The following is a 21275-nucleotide window of genomic DNA, read 5'->3' as shown; positions in this document are numbered from 1 at the left end:
TAGACCTGATATATTCTGATAATGAATACTTCTAATTGTATTGTAGAAGTAAATATTTTTATTTTGATGTTTTTGCCTTCATAAAACTTAACAAAAAGTAAAACTTATGCCAAGACAAATATATCATCTGTGGGCCTGCAATAATAGTCTAAGAAAATGCTATAAATATTTATAATATGTCCCTAACAAATTCTGTACTAGTAATAACAACAGAAACTGTCATACATTATTGATAGAAGTATCAATAGGTACAACTACTTTGGAAAGTTTACAATATCTAATAAAGTTAAACATATTCATGCCCACTCTATGATCCAACAATTCTTATCTTAGAGAAAGTCTTAGACCCAACCCATTCTGCCCGCAAAATGTATGTATTCACGTGCATGCATTCACATGTATTCACAAAATATTTGTTCAAGAATATTAATAGCAGCACTAGCCAAAATGTAAAAAATACCCAAATATCCTTCAGAGAACACTGGATAAATTGTGATGTCTTCATGTAATGGAATACTATATAGCAATGAGAATAAACTATTGTTACAGGTACTAATATGGACAAAACACATAAACATAATGCTTCTAAAAAATAAAGCTCACTAGGGGCGCCTGGGTGGCGCAGTCGGTTAAGCGTCCGACTTCAGCCAGGTCACGATCTCGCGCTCCGTGAGTTCGAGCCCCGCGTCAGGCTCTGGGCTGATGGCTCAGAGCCTGCAGCCTGTTTCCGATTCTGTGTCTCCTTCTCCCTCTGCCCCTCCCCCGTTCATGCTCTGTCTCTCTCTGTCCCAAAAATAAATAAAAAACGTTGAAAAAAAATTTAAAAAAATAAAGCTCACTCAAATAAGTATTTATATAAAGTTCAAAAGCAAAAAAAAAAAAAAAAAAAGAAAGAAAGAAAGCATATTCATTGTTGTATAAGTCAGGGTAGTGATCATCTTCGCGCAAAGTGGTGCCTGGAAAAGGTATGGTGGTAGGAGGGTGACTGTTTTTGTGAGGTTTTGGCAATTCTACTTTTTTTCCCCCACATAGTACTTATCTTTACATGCCTGGCTTATTTCACTAAGGATAATGTCCTCAAAATCCATCCATGTTGTTACAGAATTTCCTTCTTTTTTAAGGCTGCATAGTATTCCCTTGTATTTATATACCACTTTTTTTTTCTCCATTCACCTGTCAATCGACATTTAGGTGTTTCCACACCTTAGCTATTATAAATAGTGCTGCAATAAACATGGAATTACTAATACCTCTTCAATATCTTGACTTTAATTCTTTCAGATAAATAACCAGAACTGGGACTACCAGATCATATGTTAGTTCATTTTTAGTTTTTTGAGGGCAATTCTACTTCTTGATCCATGGTCTCTTCACATGAGTGTGTTATCTTTGTGAAACTTCACATGGAAGCTTATTATTTGTGTATGTATCTGTGTGTATATTACATCTCAATAAGATTTTTTAAAATCCTTAAAGCTTATGAAAAGAAGCTTATACTAGTAAATTATTTAATTATAAAAATATATGTTTCCAGTTGCAATTCTTGCCTCCAAATTGCCCTAAAAAGTATTTTTAAGTTAGATACATTTATAAATTAATACTAAATACTTTTTGTTTTCATTTTTTCTTTTATATTTCCTTTTCATTCAATACGAGCAGACTTAGTGATAAAGAATAGTTTTCCTAAAGATATTTATTTTACAAAATATTTCCAGTAGAAGGAGCTTCGCTTTTTTTTTTTTTTAACTATAGGAAATTTTCTTTTAAGGGGCATCACTGAAAATAAATATATTTACTTTTTTATTATTTTATTTTATTTTATTTTATTTTTTAATTTTTGACAGAGAGCGAGACAGAGAGAGACAGAGCATGAGTGGAGGAGGGGCAGAGACAGAGAGATTCAGTGACACAGATTCTGAAACAGGCTCCAGGCTCTGAGCTATCAGCACAGAGACCAACGTGGGGCTCAAACTCACTAGCCACAAGATCATGACCTGAGCGAAAGTCAGCACTTAACTGACTGAGTCACCCAGGCACCCCTAAATTTTTAATTTAAATGATTAAAAAATTTAAATGATTAAAGTTCTTCATAGAGCAATGAATTACTCTCATCTAAGACCGGTCTAAGAGAAAAATTTTATTCAATTTATAAAAGAAGAAAGGAAAAACTTGATAAAGAATATATGTATCTCACAAACTTCTATACTGGGTACGTATTTTTCAAGGGATTGCATTTTTGGATTATTCACAAAGAGCATTTTAAATTACAATTATTTAATATTAATGAAGGTACATTTTTACAATTATGATCATTAATTTGAAATAAAATTTGTGTTAATTTAAATAAAACTAGACAAAAATCAAAGGATGTAATGGTGAAGATTATATACTTAAGAATATATTATAACAAATATAGTGAATTACCAGTATACAAATTTGACCTTAATGACCAAAATGGTTTAGTTACTGACATTAAACTTCCTAACTAAGTGTCTACCACTAAGCTATTCTGATTTATTTGAAAAAAAAAATGCATACCGTCATCTAAGATATTAAGAAATAATTAAAGTAAAATAACCCATTTCACTTAAAACATGAATTTTGTACCCCTGTCCATGAAATTTTTATAAATATAAAAATGTTACACTCTTTGTTTTAATCATGTCACAAATAGTAAAATTTGTGACAATTGTCGTTATAAAAATTTAGTCACATTAAAATATTTTTCACTGAAAATATCCTAGTTTACAGTGGTTCAACCCATACTTCAAAAAAATAATTTTGAAATTATAATAACCTTCACAATTAATTCCTCTTACTACAGTTACATCAAAATAACATAACTTCCTGTAAGGCAGTTTTTATGAGATACGCTATGTTTTTCTAAGGTGCCCAAAGGTGAAAAACTGACATAGCAACCTAGAAGACAATATTTACATACTTCAAATAGAAATTAATATACACACAACTTAGTTATTCCAATTATTTGATTTTAATTCTCTTGAAAAGCTTGAGAGCCATAAAAATGAAATCTTAAGGTATTTACACTAGTAAATTAAAATTTACATTGGTGGTTCAAAAGTCTGTATGAGAAGAATCTTGCTTATATATTGTTGTATTAAGAATAGGGGTTACTTTCTCTGTGCCCCTCCCCTGCTCATGCATGTTCTCTCTCTCTCTCTCAAAATAAATAAACTCAAAAAAATTTTTTTTAAGAATAGGGGTTAAATTATCTCATCTTTTGACTAGTCTCTATTAAAAAATAAATAAATAAATCCACCAAATATGACTGGACATGATAAGAAAATTACATATCATAAAACAATTTTATTCTTTAGTAGGTTTATTGTAGTATCACTTTCTCCCAAAAGATTATTCTTGACATAAAACACATCTAATGATTTATTTATGACTTTGCCCTCACGTATTACCTGACCTAAGCCCTTTAGAATTGGTACTTACAAGGCCTTAAGTGTTATTTATTTATTTAACTTAACCTCTGGATGTATCAATAATGCTCAGAATTTCTCTGATGAGTAAATGCTTATGTTCTAGATTTTTTTTGCCATTTAATTACTTCTAATTACTTCTAATTACTAAATGTTTTCTAACTTTCAAAAAAAAGAGTAACACTCAGAATTTGTATTTCACTTAGAAAAATGAAACTCAAAAGCAATTTGAGAAAGAAGACCTAGGTTTTGGAAATAATTTTCCAAAGGTAATCTTAGCTGCAAATAATATGAGGCCAGTTACTTAAAAAGCACTATATAGTGAAAATAGAGCAAAGTTACATGTTTTTAGGGATCTTGATAGACTGCTAGACAGTTTTGGGTAGACAACAATACGATTTAAGGGATACTTTCAATGCAATTTCGAATTGCATTCTCGACTTCATCAATAACAAGTGGTTGAAACCTAGTGCACAGGCTTAAATGAATTCTTCAACTGTTAAATACAAGTGGACTCACCTGAGTAACAGTGCTGCTTCCCAGAAGTAAAATCCTGAAACGAATGTCCGAAAGTGTCTCACGTGGGCCATGATACGGAGAGATTTTCACGATCCTGAAATTAATCTTATCCAAGGCATGGGGGATGAGAAAGCCAGGAACGAAAAATGTGCAATCTAACTCTGCGTGGTGTTGCAGGAGACGAACGCCTGGAAAGCTTCAGCACCTTAGACAGCTCCCCGCAGTCGGCAAAGACCCTGTCTTTCAAACACTTGAAATTCCCTTTAGACCCCTTCTCTGGGCATTGAGCAGAAGGAAGATTCACAGGGTTACAAATGTGCAGGTGGTTTACACGGTGAACGCGGAATAAGGGGTGAGATGAAATGTCTGAAGTGCCTAGGTTCTGGGCAACAGTTCACTGAAGCTCTAGCAGCAAAGAAAGCTTGTCCTTCCCAGACTCAGACACCGGAGAAAGAATAACAGCAACAGCCGGAACAAGGATGCTTCTTCACCTGCTCCTAGCGCCGCCCGCCGAATCCCACTCTCCACCTTTGAGTAAAACCCGACACCGCTAGCGCGGCAAAGGGAAGCGGGGGCGGAGCCAAACGACACTGTTCTGTTCTCCAATCACGACCGCACAGCGGGACTGAGTGGCAGGCTACTCATCACCGTAGGCCGTGCTTAGCACTTTACCCTTTTAAAAAAAGCAGTGAATAACTGGTGCAGAGCCTTAACTCTGACTGGAGGGAGTTGAGGGAAGAAAGCCTCAGGACTAAGCATTGGGAAAGTCAGCGGCTTTTGTGAATTAGGTAGCAAAACAGCGCTGGAGAGACCCTTTTCTGTTTTCTTCCGGGAAAAGGCACAATTTGGGAAGAAAGGTCTTTTCAGATGTGACCCCATCTCTTTGACCTCATATCAAAATTCAGGAGTCAACAGTAAACCCAAACGCTTAGAAAAGGCTAGAGAAGAGCAGAGAATATGGTTCATGAGCATCAGCAGAACCGGAGAACCAGCTGCTTCTAAAATTCTCATAACACTAACCGGCTTCCTTCTGGCCAGGAAACATTGTTGAGTGGACTAAGTTGAGTTTTCTTCAGTTGTAATAAGGGTTCTAAAAAGATGAAGGTGGGAAATCTAAAGAGATGACTACTTAGAGGCACAATGCCACCCAACATTTTTTTTTCCGTACACACTTTCCATATCTTAATAATAAATTCAAGTGAAGGGGACAACTAGGTCATATGGTACATCTTTTCTTCCATCGTCCATGTACATCTCCCTCTCCTCTCTCTCCTTCCCTCTCGCCCAGCCCACCCCCCTCCCTTATATGGGGATTTGGATTGGAAGACTAGAAAGGAAAAGTGTGTGTGTATGAGTGCGTATGTTATGTGCATATTTATTCATGTATCTCAAAATAGAATTTAAAAAAGACTAATACCTATGCTATTAGATCTTTATAGTGGCTTTTATTTACTATCAACCAGGACTAAAGCTTTCATTACTTGAATCTTAGCTTTTCCCTTAAACTCCCTTAGATATTTATTCTGAAAGCCCCCTTTTTAATCACTTAACTTTCTCAATGACTAAACTACATGCCAAGAATGTCTTCTTACTCTTTCACACAAACATTTTCTTGTTAATTAAATTCCAGCAGCAATTGACATATTGACTATCCTGTAATTCTTTGTTTAACTGGAAAGGTATAAGTCATTACCTTCTCACCCTCTCAAATGAGGACACAGTGAAAAAAAAATCTTTTTTTATTCTTTAGTAGACAAGCTTTTTTACATTTAGTGAGAATAAAGAATTTTTTTAATTTATTTTTATATGTTATTACTGTATCTGTCTCTTTCTGCATCTTTGTTTTCTGATTTAAATTACAAACTTCCAGAAGTCTCATAATAAATATCACTGGTTCTACCCATGAATATTTGTACCCGAGAAGGCTCATACAATTTTAATTAACTCAATTTTTCAATGAACCTTTTGAAAGCTCACTAAGAACAAATTCTTTTTAGTTGGTCATTCTTTGAATAGCAATAATTCTTTTAAATACCACACATAATAAAAGAAACAAAACTTATTATATTTCAAGGAGACCTGAATTCCTTACCTTGTTTCCAATTGGGTATCTTTGGAAAACTAATCTACTTTTAAAAATATCTTTATTTAATATATCTTTAAAAATATATTCATTGAGGGAATTGAATTAAATTACCTCTGAGATTCATTCTATGGCCCCAAGGAAGCAACCAATGGAAGTTTATTTAAGTGAGCAAATTAATGCACAACATTTAAAATTCTGTGTTTGCATTAATCTGGATAGTTAGGTTACATGACAGCTTAAAATATGATAATTTTAGCTATTTCATCTCATTATTAATATTAAAGCATGTAAATATTATACTTTATCAAATTAATATATACCTAGTCAATCAGGTTTTGAGTATAAATGTCATGTAAGAGGACAGTAATATGGAACCTCCAGATTAATTTTTTTTTCATAAAACCATTATTATTCCTTCAAATTATTTATGAAAAGCTATGATCCTCCTCTTTTATTTGTTTGACTTGTCACTGCAGTAAGGATAATGACCATTATTTAGAATAGAACCTAGCATATAGTAGATACTCAATAATTTTTGAATGCATTAATAATCATATTAGACACAATATATATTTTTTGAATTAGGTTTGTGAATTTGTTACACTACATTGGGTACTAGATTAATTTTGACTAAGTAAATCAGAAATTAATCAAAGAGTGGGTTGTAGTGCTTTGTTTCTTTGAGTTAACATGTAATGATTAATTTTCCATGGCTTCTTGTCTATGGATTTTTATATTGTTTGCTTTTAATTTCTATAAGGTCAAAATGAATTTCATGCATCTATATATTTGTGACAGGACAGCTATTCTCATAAATTTTATTCTTTTGAGAATAATAGTCCTGATTGGACGGGTAAGGAAATGAATGTGTTTTTGGAAAAAAGACCATTCTGTGGCTGATGAATAACTGACTAGTCCATTTATATAAAATTAAGCTGGATTCTGATTTGCTCACATCTCTGCTCTTCTCCTTATTGCCTTTATTATTTCTCTCTTGAACTAACAGATGATATTTTATGTTATCTAAGACATGGGATTTCAGAGCTGAATGTGATATTAATCTTCATCAGATTTAATACTTTCCTTCTACAAAGCCTGCAGTGGTTAAGTGATGGTTACACACCCACAAATTTAGCAAGTTGAAAATATTAAACTTGAACTTGGTGCCTTTGGCACCAATTGTCTACTCCCAGTGAACTATCTTTAATAGTGTATTTCTACTATTGTCTCAAACTGTATGCATATTGACTAACCTAGAGAAAAGTAAATCAAATTCAATCTAATGTAAAGCTTTTATCAGATGCTCAGTTATTACTGCCTATGATCTAAAACATGTGATAATATAGATAGATAGATAGATAGATAAAATGATTTGCAATTTAGTAAAAGAGTTATTTACTTTTTTTGAAGTCAATGTAGTATGGGGTTAGAAATAGTTTACTGAGAGTTGATCAGATTCAGTCATATGGGGTCATTCTAATCATCTCATCAAAAGGTTATGTATAAGTAAAATGCCAGTTTAAAAAGTTACAAAAAGTAATGTCATTTTTTGGAATATTTAGAATATTCACATATTTCAATTAACACTCTCTGGGAAAATTGAAAGAAAGTTTTAATTTAGGAATCAATCAGAAAGTCACTTGTTCAAGGGTGCCTGAGTGGCTCAGTAGGTAGAGTGTCTGACTTTGGCTCAGATCATGATCTCACAGGTCATGAGTTTGAGCCCTGCGTCAGGCTCTGTGCTGACAGCTCAGAGCCTGGAGCCTGCTTCAGATTCTGTCTCCTTCTCTCCCTGCCTCTCCCCCACTCATGTTCTGTCTCTGTCTCTCTCAAAAATAAATAAACATTAAGAAAAAAATTTTTGAAAAGAAAGTCACTTGTTCAGAACAAATCAAATAGAGGAGAATTAATCTTATTGCATAGGTAGATATTATCATCAAGTGAGCCTAGTGAATTTATCTTTTGTACAGGGATCTATCATAATAATCATGACATGTTAGCAGATCAAGTACCTCTTTTGGAATAGTGGTAGAATATCTAATAATTTATCTCCATTTCCTTGTTCAAGATACAAAGTTTCTCACATGAATCTCAGCAACAGCCTCCTAATTGTTCCTCCTGTTTGCTCTCTGATTCCCCTGTAATTCTCCCTTGTGAATATTAAGGAGTTTTTATTTGTTTCTTTTGTTTGTTTTAGTAAATCAGATGATGCCACTTGTATTCCTAAAACCCGTTAATGCCTTTCCATTGTAATAGACTAAAATCCACAGGAATTTAGAATAACAATCATAAGACTAAAAGCTGGGCTTGAAAAAATCCACAGTTCTCTTTACAGATGACAAGGCTCTGAATGATTTTCAATGGGCAAATTCCTCAACTTCAGTTTTTACTAGTCTCCCTTTCCACCACTATGCACCAGTAACATAAGCTGCTCCTTATGATTTCTCTACTTCAAACACTCTTCCATTTCGGTTTCTTGTGTCTAGTCTTTTTCTAGCCTTTAATTCAGAGTAAAAAGAAAAAAATTCTTTTTTCTTTCCTTCTTTTTTTCTTTCCTTCTTTTCTTTCCTTCTTTTCTTTCTTTTTTCTTTCCTTCTTTTCTTTCTTTTCCTTCTTTTCCTTTCTTTTCTTTCTTTCCATTTCTTTTCTTTTCTTTTCTTTTCTTTTCTTTCTTTCTTTCTTTCCTTTCAAAAATATCCTTTTTACCTTTAAATCAGGATTCATATCCTTCATAGATTCAATTATAATTTGATGTTTGCCTTTGTTTGAATACTCTTGAAAGGCAGGGGCAATACGCATCCTTATGTTGGCACAGTGTCTGGCACATTAGGAAGTATCTGCTGAGTGAATGAATGAATGAATCCACATCCTCTGCTCTTTGGTTCTCCCTTTTCTAGAGTCCATTCTTACTAATCTCTTTTAGCCCATTCTTTCTTCACAATTATTTAAGATATTTATATTATGGTTTTCTTCCCAGGTCAAATATATTCCTTTGCCATCTGAAAGTAACCTTCAAGTTTATATGTGTGCTCTCAGTTCACTCTGAGAGTGCCTTATAAGTAAGATGAATATTATCCACTATATTGTAATTTTTACTCTTTTAATACTCACTCAGGCTTGTCATCTTTTTCTCCAGATAGTAGTGGTAATTTGCCATGTTTCCTTAGGTGACCTTAAATAGTAGGATATTAGAATCAGTTAATTTATTGAATATTTCATTTTTTTCTCTGAATTTTTGGTATCAAGTAGGCACAGCTTGTAACAGTACCTCCAAATTATTTCTTCAAACCACGCATTTATCAACAAATATAGAATTTATAATATGCATCATCTTAGGTGCTTCCTGAATACACATGTGAATGAAAAACAAATCTTGTCCCAGAGGAGCTGCAATCTATATAATATGTAAGATATACATGAATATTCGTTGTATCTCATAGAATGTAAGTACTGAAGGATGCAAAGACAAATGCTATGGGAATTCAAATGAATTACTTTAAAATGGAAAGTATGAGGGGCGCCTGGGTGGCTCAGTCGGTTAAGCGTCCAACTTCGGCTCAGGTCATGATCTCGCGGTCCGTGGGTTCGAGCCCCGCGTCGGGCTCTGTGCTGACAGCTCAGAGCCTGGAGCCTGTTTCGGATTCTGTGTCTCCCTCTTTCTCTGACCCTCCCCTGTTCATGCTCTCTCTCTGTCTCAAAAATAAATAAATGTTAAAAAAAATTTTTAAATGGAAAGTATGAGACAATTGGAAAATCTTCATAAGGTAAGGGATATTTAGCAAAGCTTTGAAACCAATTCACAGTTAATTTTTAGAATTTATAATGAAAAAAACTTTGTAAGAGGAAGGTAAAATATCTTCAAAAGCATTAAAGAGAAAACAGTGGGGTGAATAATTTTGAATGATAACATTTGTGTAGTTAACTACTGTATTGAATACTTTGCATATTATCTTAATTTCTGCTCTCAAGACTCTAAGGTATACATAATCTTATCTATGTTTTAATGATGAAGCAACTGAGGTTCAAAAATTTTAAATGGCTTTTCCAATATCTCAATTTATATTATTGGTATAAAAACAAGGGGGTGGGGGTGACTGAAGGAAAGTAGTGAAAAAGAAGTTTGAAGCATATCACAGATGGCCATAAATATTGGTCAAATAATGCACAAAGTTAAAAATTGTTGCTGAGTTTTCTGGATGGTTAATAATATGTTAACATGGTTGTAATGGCAGAGATACCTTCCTCCACTTATTAATTCAATAAAACCCCATTTCATACTTACACTCCTGAGGCAATTTTCTCATGGGGTAGATTTTCCATCTCTTACGTGTTGAAATATAAAAAAAAAAAAGCTTTCAAACAAATAAAATGCAAAACATCACAAATTTAACTTGTATCCTTTTCATTTTTGATCTGAGGGGACTTATGAGTATGATTCTTTTAGTGTCATATATATTTCATCACACACTAAATTGCTTATGGCACTCAACTACAGATTGGAGTACATTTTATTTCTCAAAATGGGTAATAATACCACTTCATAAGAAATTCAATAAAAGATTTTCTCCAAAACTCTGACTTAATTTGAAAATGATGAATACTGACATATGTTGTTAAATTTCTAGGCTAGAAAAAAAAAAAAACACCTTGAAAAGTTCAGCAATCCCGTTACATACTTATATTGATTTATTTCTAAAATAATATTTTTTACTTCATTAACAAAAAGGTCAGCTGTAGGATGTGAACTACTACTGAAATTTGATTCCTAGGCAATAGCTAACCACTTGTGTTTGAAGTCTAAATATTGCAATTCTATTACTTTGTAGGATAAACTAATGATGCATATATTAATCTCCACAGTTTAGCCACAAACACAGTAAGAAGAAACATTGAGAACTTATCTATTTGACATATTAACTAAATAACAAAGTGACTATATAATAACCAAAATATGTAATAATGTGCAGTAATTAATAATTTGCCTATATAGAAGCAAGTAAAATCCATAAATTCATACAGCTAATAAATACTTTATGATTTTGACTATTAATTTCTAATTTATAAAAATGAAAAAAAATTATATGAGTTTTATGGGGAAATTATTGCTCCCAATATTCTTTCCACTGTCTTTAAGATTTCCTTAACAGTTTATATCTGGTATTCGAAAGAGTAAATATCCTTTAAAAAAACAATCATCTCATACATACCTAAAGACTAGGAAAATATTTGCTTAAAAAACCTAAATGTTTAGCTGAGATTGCACAGAAATCTGCCCAAACCAATGAAAGAGCAGGAAACTGAAAAAGCAAGTGAAGCCTAAAGCTGTAAGGATTCCAGCAGTAACCAGCTGATCCTCTTGGTTAGAGCTTCAGTTTTTACCTGATAGTGACTTGGAGGCAAGGACTATAGCTCAAACAAAGGCCTAAAGAGTTATGTCTTTTTTTTTTTTAATGTATATTTATTTATTTTTGAGAGAGAGAGAGCACAGGCAGAGGAGGGGCAGTGAGAGAGAGGCAGGCACAGAATCTGAAGAGGTTCCAAGCTCAGAGCGGTCAGTGCAGAGCCTAATGCGGGGCTCGAACCCACAAACCATGAGATCATGACCTAAGCTGAAGTTCCACACTTATCCTACTGAGCCACTCAGACGCCCTTATGTCTTTTAAACCAGAAATCCCAAGAATTAATAACCATAGGAAGCAACTATCCACCACAGGAAAAACTATAACTATAGGAAAAACTGTCCATATTCCAAAGGATTCTGAGAAGGAAAATTGATACCTCCTAAGGCCACATGAATGCCAAGTTTCAAATATGTATTTAAGTTGTGCTGTGATTGTCGTGTCCTAGAAATCTTGCAGAAACAACTATAGATACTCTCTGGAGGAATATATCTTAAGACCAAGTTTGAAAGAATTCCCGTAGATAAAGTTTCAAGGAACATACACCCAATACCCCCCCCCAAAAAAAATCACACAAATAGATAGGCCACCATGAATTATAGTCAGCAAAGCAGTTAAAAAAATTAGAAGAGCAGAGGCTAAATGTTGGAATAATGACTAGAGAATATAAAATCAGTGCATTTACTATGTGAAAAGAATAAAAATATGACTGGAACTATAAATTGGCCAGATAGGTCTGAAAAATAACCAAGGAAGTATCTAGAATTAAAAATTATGAAAGATAAAAAAAAACTTTGGATAGTTGAAGCAGCAGATTAAATATCCCAAAAGGGAATTAGTGGATTGGAAGGTAGATGTGAAAAAATATACAAGATGGGCCAATAGAGTCAAAAATATTCAAGGTAGTTTTAAAGACATGGAGAAGAGATTCATAATTTTCAGCAGACATCAGATTTGTGTTTCTCCCCCTCCTCCCAAAAAGGTATAAGTTAAATGAGGATAAGTAAAATATGACGAAATAAATAACTGAAATTTTTATCAAAATGATTAAAGGCATTGTTCTAACCTTATAGAAACGCAAAATGTCCCAGTGGGGCAAGTAGACAGAAAACTACAACTAGACTCATCTCAGTTAGTACTGTTAAAGAAGAAAAACAAAACAAAACAAAAAACAACTTTCAATGACAATTGTGAAAGCATGGTAAGAAAGGCTTTGTTGAAGGGGTATGGGTATTTGACCACAGAGATGAAATGTTGCAGTGGGGGAGAGAAATCAAACTCAACTCCAAATATCGCTTGGGCAAGTAGAAATTAATAGCCAAAGAGCAGGGTGCAGGTCATTTGATAAAATTTACTAGAGGAAACAGGGGCGGGGGAGGGGTGATGGTCCTGGCTAAAGTGACCTAACAGGATTCTTGCTGCAGGCAGTCCAGCTGACCTGGGGTACGGTGGGGAATAAGGAACATGATTAGATACCAATGGCTATCAGAAATTGAGGATGTGGGGGTTCTTATTAAAATAATTTAGCAGAATTCTTGCTAAAATTAGACAATGCAAAGATGAACTCAAAAGTCCAAAAGTCAGAAAAGCCTAGGGGAGGCTGAATAGAGTTTGGTCAATGAGAAAATCAGTGTCAATACAACTACATAATACTGAAGTCAAAGAAAAGTTCTCAAAATCCACTACAGAGAAAAGGTTATTTTTAAAAATGAAAATAAGGAGTAACAGCTATATACAGTTTGTAGGAACCAGAAGTAAACTAAAGGATATCAGGAAGGATAAAAGTAAGAGGAGAAGAAAGTACATCAGGGCACTGTTAACCAATAAATAAATGGATAGATAGATGATAGATAGATAGATAGATAGATGATAGATAAAAGCTGTGTAGCCACACTAATATTAAACAAAATTGAAGAAAATTGCATATTTACACACAAAAAGGGTCTTTATATAATGAAAAATTTTCACCAGAAAGACATGAAACTTCTAAATATGTATGCACTTAAAAATATAACTTTAAAACATGTAATGCAAAAAAAAATGGCATTTTTAAAAAACTTTTTAAAATGTTTATTTTATTTCTGAGAGAGAGAGAGAGAGAGAGAGAGCACGAGCAGGGGAGGGACAGAGAGAGAGGGAGACAGAGGATCTGAAGCAGGCTCTGCACTAACAGCAGAGAGCCCAATGTGGGGCTTGAACTCAAACTGTGAGATCATGACCTGAGCAGAAGTCAGATGCTTAAACAACTGAGCCACCCAGGCATCCAAAAAAGGCATTTTAACATACTATTCAATGGCTGTTAGATCAAGCTTACAAAAAATCAGGATATAAATTATGAAACTATATATATATATATATATATATATATAGTGTTTATTATATATATTATAAATACATCATTTAGTATATACATATATATAGTGTGTGTGTGTATAGTAAACAAATTTCATGTAATGAATATACAATGTTACCTCCTCCAAATTAAGCATTTTTTTAGGCATGTGTTGAACATCTGTAAAAAGTGAACATAATAATGTATTCTATAAGTTTCAACTAATTTAAAGAAGTGCCATCATTTCAGAGAATGCATTTATGACTGATATTTAATCAAGTTAAAATGAATAACTATGCATTAAGAAACTTGTGGGTACAAACAAATATATAAATATATATCAAATCACAAAATAAGCTTAATGATAATAAAATGCATATTAAAAGCAGCTAAACTGGTGACTAATTAGAAATGTGTGGTGTTAAGTGTTCATAAATCAAGGCTGAAAATTAACAATATATGATACATCTTTTGGATGTTGGAATGAACAACTGGATGTTCATAAGTGTAGAAAGAAAGAATAAATGCAGGAGGAAAAATAAAGTGGAAAACAAAGATAAACTAGATGATCATGAAAGCCAAATATTTGACAAATTTAATAATAATATAATATATTATTATAATATAGTTGTCAAAGTATTTGTAGACAGATATTTCCTTAAAAATAACATAAAAATATAGTAGACAAAGTATGGATATGTAGAATATTTCTTCAACAAAATCAAGAAGAATAAAGACTGACAATACAAAACAAACATGGAAAGATTTCATGAACAGGAATTAAAAAAAAGAAGAAATAGGTCATTTATGTAATTTAAGATGTTCAACTTTATTTGTAGGTAAGGAATTCAAATTAAATTATGGGGCAAAATTTTAGAGCCAACAGATTGACAAAATTAAATTTAATCAATAATACCAATTGTTCCAAGAACGTGGGATCAATATAGAACTTATATAGTGATAATGAGAATACACATGATATAAAACCAATTAATCTAATGGTTGTGAGCCCATTGTTGTGTATTTGATTGCAATCGAAAATTGCCTACTCTCCCCTCTTAAATTAGGAAACTTTATAAAAATATTTTCGAGCGGCATATTTTAGAATGTTTCTAAAAGTCCATTTAGTTAAATAGTTATTAACTATCCTCTTTAACAAAAAATTCTCACTTAACATGGCTCATTAATTCTTTTACTTTTGAATCTTCAGACTAAAGCTTTTTTTCCTCTGCAACTCCCCCCTCCCACCTTTCTCTAAACTTAATTGAAATGCAGACTCAGAGTTGTTTTACTAGAGAGTTCCCACTTGACACTTAAATATAGTGATTAAACTCAAACAATGACCTCCTTTAAACCTGTAAGGTTTTTTTCTTTTTTCTTTGTTTTAATGTTTTGGAAAGGCAATATTTTATGTTTTACCTTTCACTCTGGTGAAAATGCAAATAAATAACCAAAAGGGTGGTTTATAGATAAAATTTAAAACTTTTGTAGTAGCAAACACCTTTGAGTGTTTTATAAAATTCTCATTTATGTTCAGCTGGTAATGTGTAAAACATACATGTGAAATTCTAGGATTGCTTATGATAATGTGTTTGTGCTTCTCATGATCCCTTCAGGTCCTCTGAACTAGAGTCCTTTTATTATTCTATCCACCTCCAGAATTTTGTGTTGCAGTTTGCCCACATTTATGGTATGTGGGGTCAGGACCAATCCAGGCCTTCACTGATATATTAGGCAAAGTATCATTTTATATACACATAAAGTATCATAGACAGTTGACCTAAATATGGCTGTTGTGAGTTGAATCATAACCCCTGAAAAGAGGTGTGTTTGGATTCTTAACCTTTAGTACCTCAGAATGTGACCTTATTTGGAGATAGAATCTTTATAGACATGATCAAGTTAAAATAAATCATTAGGAGGGATCCTAATGCAGTATGACTAGTATCATTTTAAAAAGGGGAAATTTGGGGGTGCCTGGGTGGCTCAGTCAGTTAAGCATTGGACTTTGATTCAGGTCATGATCTCAAGGTTGGTGAGTTCAAGCCCCGCATTGCAGTCTGTGCTGACAGTTCAGAGCCTGGAGCCTGCCTCAGATTCTGTCTCCCTCTCTCTCTGCCCCTCCTCTGCTCGTATTCTCTCTCTCTCTCTCTCTCTCTCTCTCTCTCTCTCTCAAAAATAAATATTTTAAAAAGTTATAAAAAGGGGAAATTTGGACACAGAGATAGATATCCTAGAAAGAAGAGGAGAGAGGCATGGAGAGATGATGGACATCTATAAGCTAAGGACAGGGGTCTGGAACAGATCCTTTTCTTACAGCTCTCAAAAGGAACCAATTGGTAACACCTTGATTTTGGACTCCTAGCCTCCATATCTGCAAGACAATAAATTTCTGTTAAGGTCCTTCCTCTCCCCCATCTGTGGTACTTTTTAAGCGGCAGCCCTACCAAAGGAATACACGGGGGTCTCTATACCTTTTCTCCAGACTCCCGGCTGTCTTTTCCAAGTCAATTAGCTCTTGAAATCAATCTACAGATGGGAACAGGAGAAGCTTTAGGCTTGAAGGAGATCTTGATAGAGAAAACTGATGAGGACTCTTCCTTGGGCTAGAACAGAATCACCATATCTCTGCAATCCCTGGCACACGGAGATCCCTAGAGGAAAATTTGACATTGATGAAAGTTTGTCCAATGCATGTGATATTAGAAACTAGGGAAAAGCTGGACTATGTCCTCTGCTCTTAAAGTTGAGAATATGCCTGGAGACCTGGGAATGGGAAAGGCTTCATCCTGCTACTCAGCAGGGGACCTGCAGCCCTTCTACCCCTGAACCACTAGCTCAGGGCTGTAAAAACCAGCCAAACTGCCCCCACTTGTTTACTCCTACCACCAGATCTAAAGGCTAATAGAGAGAATAACAAATCATCTAAGGGATTCTAGCAGCCAGAGAGAAGATCCAGTCAACACAAACACGTTTCATGCCAGCAAAACAGAGTTGCTCCAGGAGACGGAAAGTTACTTTGAACGAATAACAAAAAGCCTCAAGAAAACTCAAGTGAATCCCAATCACAAATACTTTCTGGAACAAAAATATTAAGATTTCCCAACTAAATACTTCAGCAGGTAAACTGAAGGATAGTATGCTTAAACTGTGAACCCGTTTACGGTTATAGAAGATCGAGTAGAAGAAATGTCTCCAAGCACAAAGTGAAAATATTAAGTGGCACAAGTTATGTGGGAAAAACAAAAACCAAAAAACAAAAAACATGCCATTATAGAGTAGATACAATAAAAATAACAAAAAAATTGGACTTCCATAAGAAAAAAAATGAATGACAGAGCTTAAGAGATGGTAAGTAACAAATATATAAAGAAATCTCTTAATGAATTGAATAAAGAACTAAATTATCAGATTGATGAGACTCACTGAACTTCAGACAGGTTTAAAAAGAAAGAATAATAGTTAGGCATACTTTGTTACTTATTAATGTGTAATTAATACATTTAAAATAAAAAAAAATACTATGAGCTTTCAGACATATTCTAATACAAAAATCTAAATGAACAATTAGAAAAAAAAAAAGAATCCAGCAATTTATCTAAGGGAAAAAAAATTACTCTGCAACTAAGTGAAGTTCATAGGAAGAAGGCAAGAGCCTTTTGATATAAGAAAATATGCCAACATAATCAAGTATCGGGTGCCTGGGTGGCTCCGTCATTAAGTATCTGACTTCGGCTCAGGTCACGATCTCATGCTTCATGAGTTCAAGCCTCCCTTTGGGTGAGCACAAGCCCCGTATCAGGTGAGTATGAGCCCTGCTTTGGGCAAACATGAGCCCCGCTTCCGGTAAAACATGAGCCCTGCTTTGGGCTTATGATCCTTGCTCACTTGTCCCTTACTCACTTGCACCCTCTCGCTCTCAAAAAAAAAAAAAAAAAAAAAAAAAAAAAAAATATATATATATATATATATATATATACACATATAAACAATAATAAGAGTAATAATCAAGTATCAACAAATTTAAGAAACAAAACATTATTACTAATGGAGTTTGGCAAGATTTGATAAAATTTCTAAATTTCAAAAAATAAAAAAGTGTGCATGTAGAACATTTGGATGCAGTAAATATTGTCAAACATGCTGCAGGAAATATGCTATAAGTTAAAGCTTTACAGCAGTTTAACAATATTTGGAAATTAAAACGTGATTATTCTACAATGCTTTGCAGGTTTTTGTGGACACGTTAAAGCATCTGAAATAATGAAATGACTCAAACAAAACTCAAAAGTAGACGTAAACCACTTAGAAAGCTCATAGAAATGAGAATATTTAGTATGGTCTATTTATACAATGTTGGGGGACAAGAATTCCTGTCCCCTTCAAGGTCCTTCTAGCTGAACTAAGACTCAAATTGACATGAGACAGATTAACAGGAGAAAATAAAATTTAAGAGTATATGGGAATCCACACAGACATGGAAATTCCAACGACAGGTAAAATGAGGTATATATGTCATTTTGAGCTGAGAAAGAGGTAGGGGTCTGGGTATTCAAAGGAAAATAATGCACTTAGAAACCATGAGACAGAGAGGACTTGGGTCAAACTGGCCTTGCTAGGTTCCTCCCTGCCTGCCATACACCATTCATATCACTACAGAGCTATCTATGGTACAAGCTCTCTTCCTGGAGCAAGGCCTTTATATAAATCCTTTTAGGCAGTTGTGGGGAGGTGAAGAGCTTTCCTGAATTTACTAGGTCTCAATTGTTTTAAATTGAAAATAAGCATTTTGCCAAAGCAGTATATTTTGGGGAAATCTGTCTTGAACCCTTCAATAAAATAAATATATTTAGGTTTAAGTGGATAGAGGGAAATGGAGACACACAAATGGAAGAAAATGCACTTACTTAATGCTTCTCTAATATGTCTAATATTATAATCACATTTGTGCATTTATATGAAAAAATAAATGATGTAGGGGCGCCTGGGTGGCGCAGTCGGTTAAGCGTCCGACTTCAGCCAGGTCACGATCTCGCAGTCCGTGAGTTCGAGCCCCGCGTCGGGCTCTGGGCTGATGGCTCAGAGCCTGGAGCCTGTTTCCGATTCTGTGTCTCCCTCTCTCTCGGACCCTCCCCCGTTCATGCTCTGCCTCTCTCTGTCCCAAAAATAAATAAACGTTGAAAAAAAAAATTAAAAAAAAAAATGATGTAGAGAAAAAATTGGCATCCTTTTCCATAATTACTAGGGCTTGGAAATCTTAGCACACACTCTTTGGGAGATGGTCTTGGAAAACACTGAATTAAACATTTTTAGACCAGGTTTTCCCATCAGCTATCAGCACAACTATCTCATTTTCTTCAAATTATGTAAAAAGTACTGATGTGAGCCAATCAAAGGAATTTTTACTATATGTACAGTTTTGTCAGAATTTTGTTCTTTCATATTTATTGGTGTTTAAAATTTAAGACTTATTATATCACATAGACAATATTTATGAGATCAGTTCTATGGCTAAAAATACAATAAGTTTTATTTGTTTTGTTTGCTTAAATAAGCATATTTCTATGTTGGGGTGCCTGGGTGGCTCAGTCAGTCAAGCATCTGACTCTTGATTTTGGCTCAGGTCATGGTCCCAGAGTTATGGGATTGAGCCCCACATTGGGCTCCACAGTGAAAGTGGAGCCTGCTTAAGATTCTCTCTCTCTCCCTCTGCCCTTCTCCCCTGCTCATGTGCTTTCTCTAAAATTAAAAATAATATAATAATAACAATAAAGATATTATATAAAGTTGTCTTAATAAAATTATGTATATTACATATTTTATTTTGTAGTGATTTTTTTATGAGTTCATAAATTTGCTTGCAGCTAAAGGATTTAATCATATTTTCATTACAAAATATTTTCTCCAGATTAGTATAGTTGTTTCCCAGTTAGTAATTCATCCTTTTTTCTGTCTTATAATAGAATTTTCCTATGCACTTAACTTCCTCAAAGGTATTAGCTAGTAAATTAGTTGAAAAGTACTATAATATCAGAAAAATTATGATGTTTTGCATTACAAACCCTCAAATGAATCCCAAACTCTTAAATGTTCTGTTGTGCATATGGTGTATCATCTTTGCGGGATAATGCAATTCATTAAGTTTATGCATAATTTTGTGCTCTTACTTGTCTGAAACTACACTGATTTCTTTTTCTGTAAGCACAGAAGTTGGGTTGTAGCTGAGAGGTACTGATCTTTTTTTTTTTTTTCTTTTAAGTTAATCACCATACTGTACAATATATCCACAGGATGTATTTATTTTATAACTGGAAGTTTATACCTTTTGACCACCTTTACACATTTCGCCCATCCCCTGTCCCCACCCTTAGTAACCACCAATCTTTTCTCTGTAACCATGAGTTTTGTTTTGTTTGTTTTCAGTTTCCTAAAGAGATCATACAGTACTTGTCTTTCTCTGGGTGGCTTATTTTATTTAGCATTTTGCTCTCAAGTTCCATTCATGTTGTTAGAAATGGCAGAATTTCCGTCTATTTTTATGGCTGAATAATATTCCTATATTTCTATTTCTATTATATATATTTATATTTATAAATATTTCATATATTTTTTTTCTCTACATGTTCATTCATCACTAGACACTTAGGTTGTTGCCATGACTTAGCTATGATAAATAATCCTGTTACGGACTTGGGGAGGGGGGTGTGCAGATATTTCTTTGACATGGTGTTTTCATGTCCTTTGGATAAATACCCGGAAGTGGAATTGCTGAGTCATATGGTAGTTCTATTTTTTTTTTTTTTTTTTTTTTTGAGGAACCTCAGTACTGTTTCCCTAGTGGCTGCACCAGTTTACAATTCTACCAACAGCGCACAAGTGTTCCCTCCCCTCCACATCTTGGCCAACAGTTGTTATTTCTTGTCTTTTCGATAATAGCCATTCAACCACCAGGTATGAGGTGATAGCTCATTGTGGTTCTGATTTGCATTTCCCTGATGATTAGTTATGTCGAGCACCTTTTCAGGCACTGGGGGTTGCTTTTTACTTGAAAACTGGAACAGTTGCAGCTTTCATAATTGTCACACATATTTTATTTTGAAAAAGACGCTCCTAACTTTCTAGTTGAGAAATTTTATTTTGGGTAGCTCATCTACCCATTCAATAGATTTATCAATCCTCTATACTGTATGCTTATATCAACTTTAAAATTATCATAAGTATTTCAAATTTCTATTTACATGCTCGTGTCTTCAACTAAACTAGGAACTCCTTTAAAGATATCTTCCGTTGGTCTATATCACAACCTTAGAACTTACTAAAGTACCTGACATTGATAGGCTAAGTGAATATTTAGAATGAATGAATAAACAGAATGTATATTTTTTTAAATGCTTATTTATTTTGAGAGAGAGAGTCAGGGACGGACAAAGAGAGAATCCCAAGCAGGCTCCGCGTCGCCAACACATAGTCCCACAGGGGGCTTGGATCAC

General features: G+C 34.0%; 1 protein-coding gene and 1 pseudogene across 2 annotated transcripts in view; one reads left to right on the top strand and one right to left on the bottom strand.

Annotated features, from left to right (window-relative positions):
- The window catches only part of GLRA3 (glycine receptor alpha 3), a 200176-nt gene extending 196089 nt beyond the window's left edge, over positions 1 to 4087 (bottom strand). Inside the window, exon 1 of one of the 2 annotated variants that reach the window (XM_047856566.1) lies at positions 3969 to 4087. In XM_047856566.1, coding sequence (XP_047712522.1) covers positions 3969 to 4039 — 71 coding nt within the window. In that variant the 5' untranslated portion in view covers positions 4040 to 4087. The remainder of the gene's footprint in view (positions 1 to 3968) is intronic. The other variant, XM_047856567.1, reaches the window with a different exon arrangement.
- Positions 4088 to 4447: 360 nt separating this feature from the next.
- Positions 4448 to 21275, top strand: part of LOC125164754 (cytoskeleton-associated protein 2-like) — a 37053-nt pseudogene continuing 20225 nt past the window's right edge.

This window comes from Prionailurus viverrinus, chromosome B1 (genome assembly GCF_022837055.1).
Source record: "Prionailurus viverrinus isolate Anna chromosome B1, UM_Priviv_1.0, whole genome shotgun sequence".
NCBI classification, from domain to species: domain Eukaryota; kingdom Metazoa; phylum Chordata; class Mammalia; order Carnivora; family Felidae; genus Prionailurus; species Prionailurus viverrinus.
This window is presented reverse-complemented; position numbering and strand designations above follow the sequence as displayed.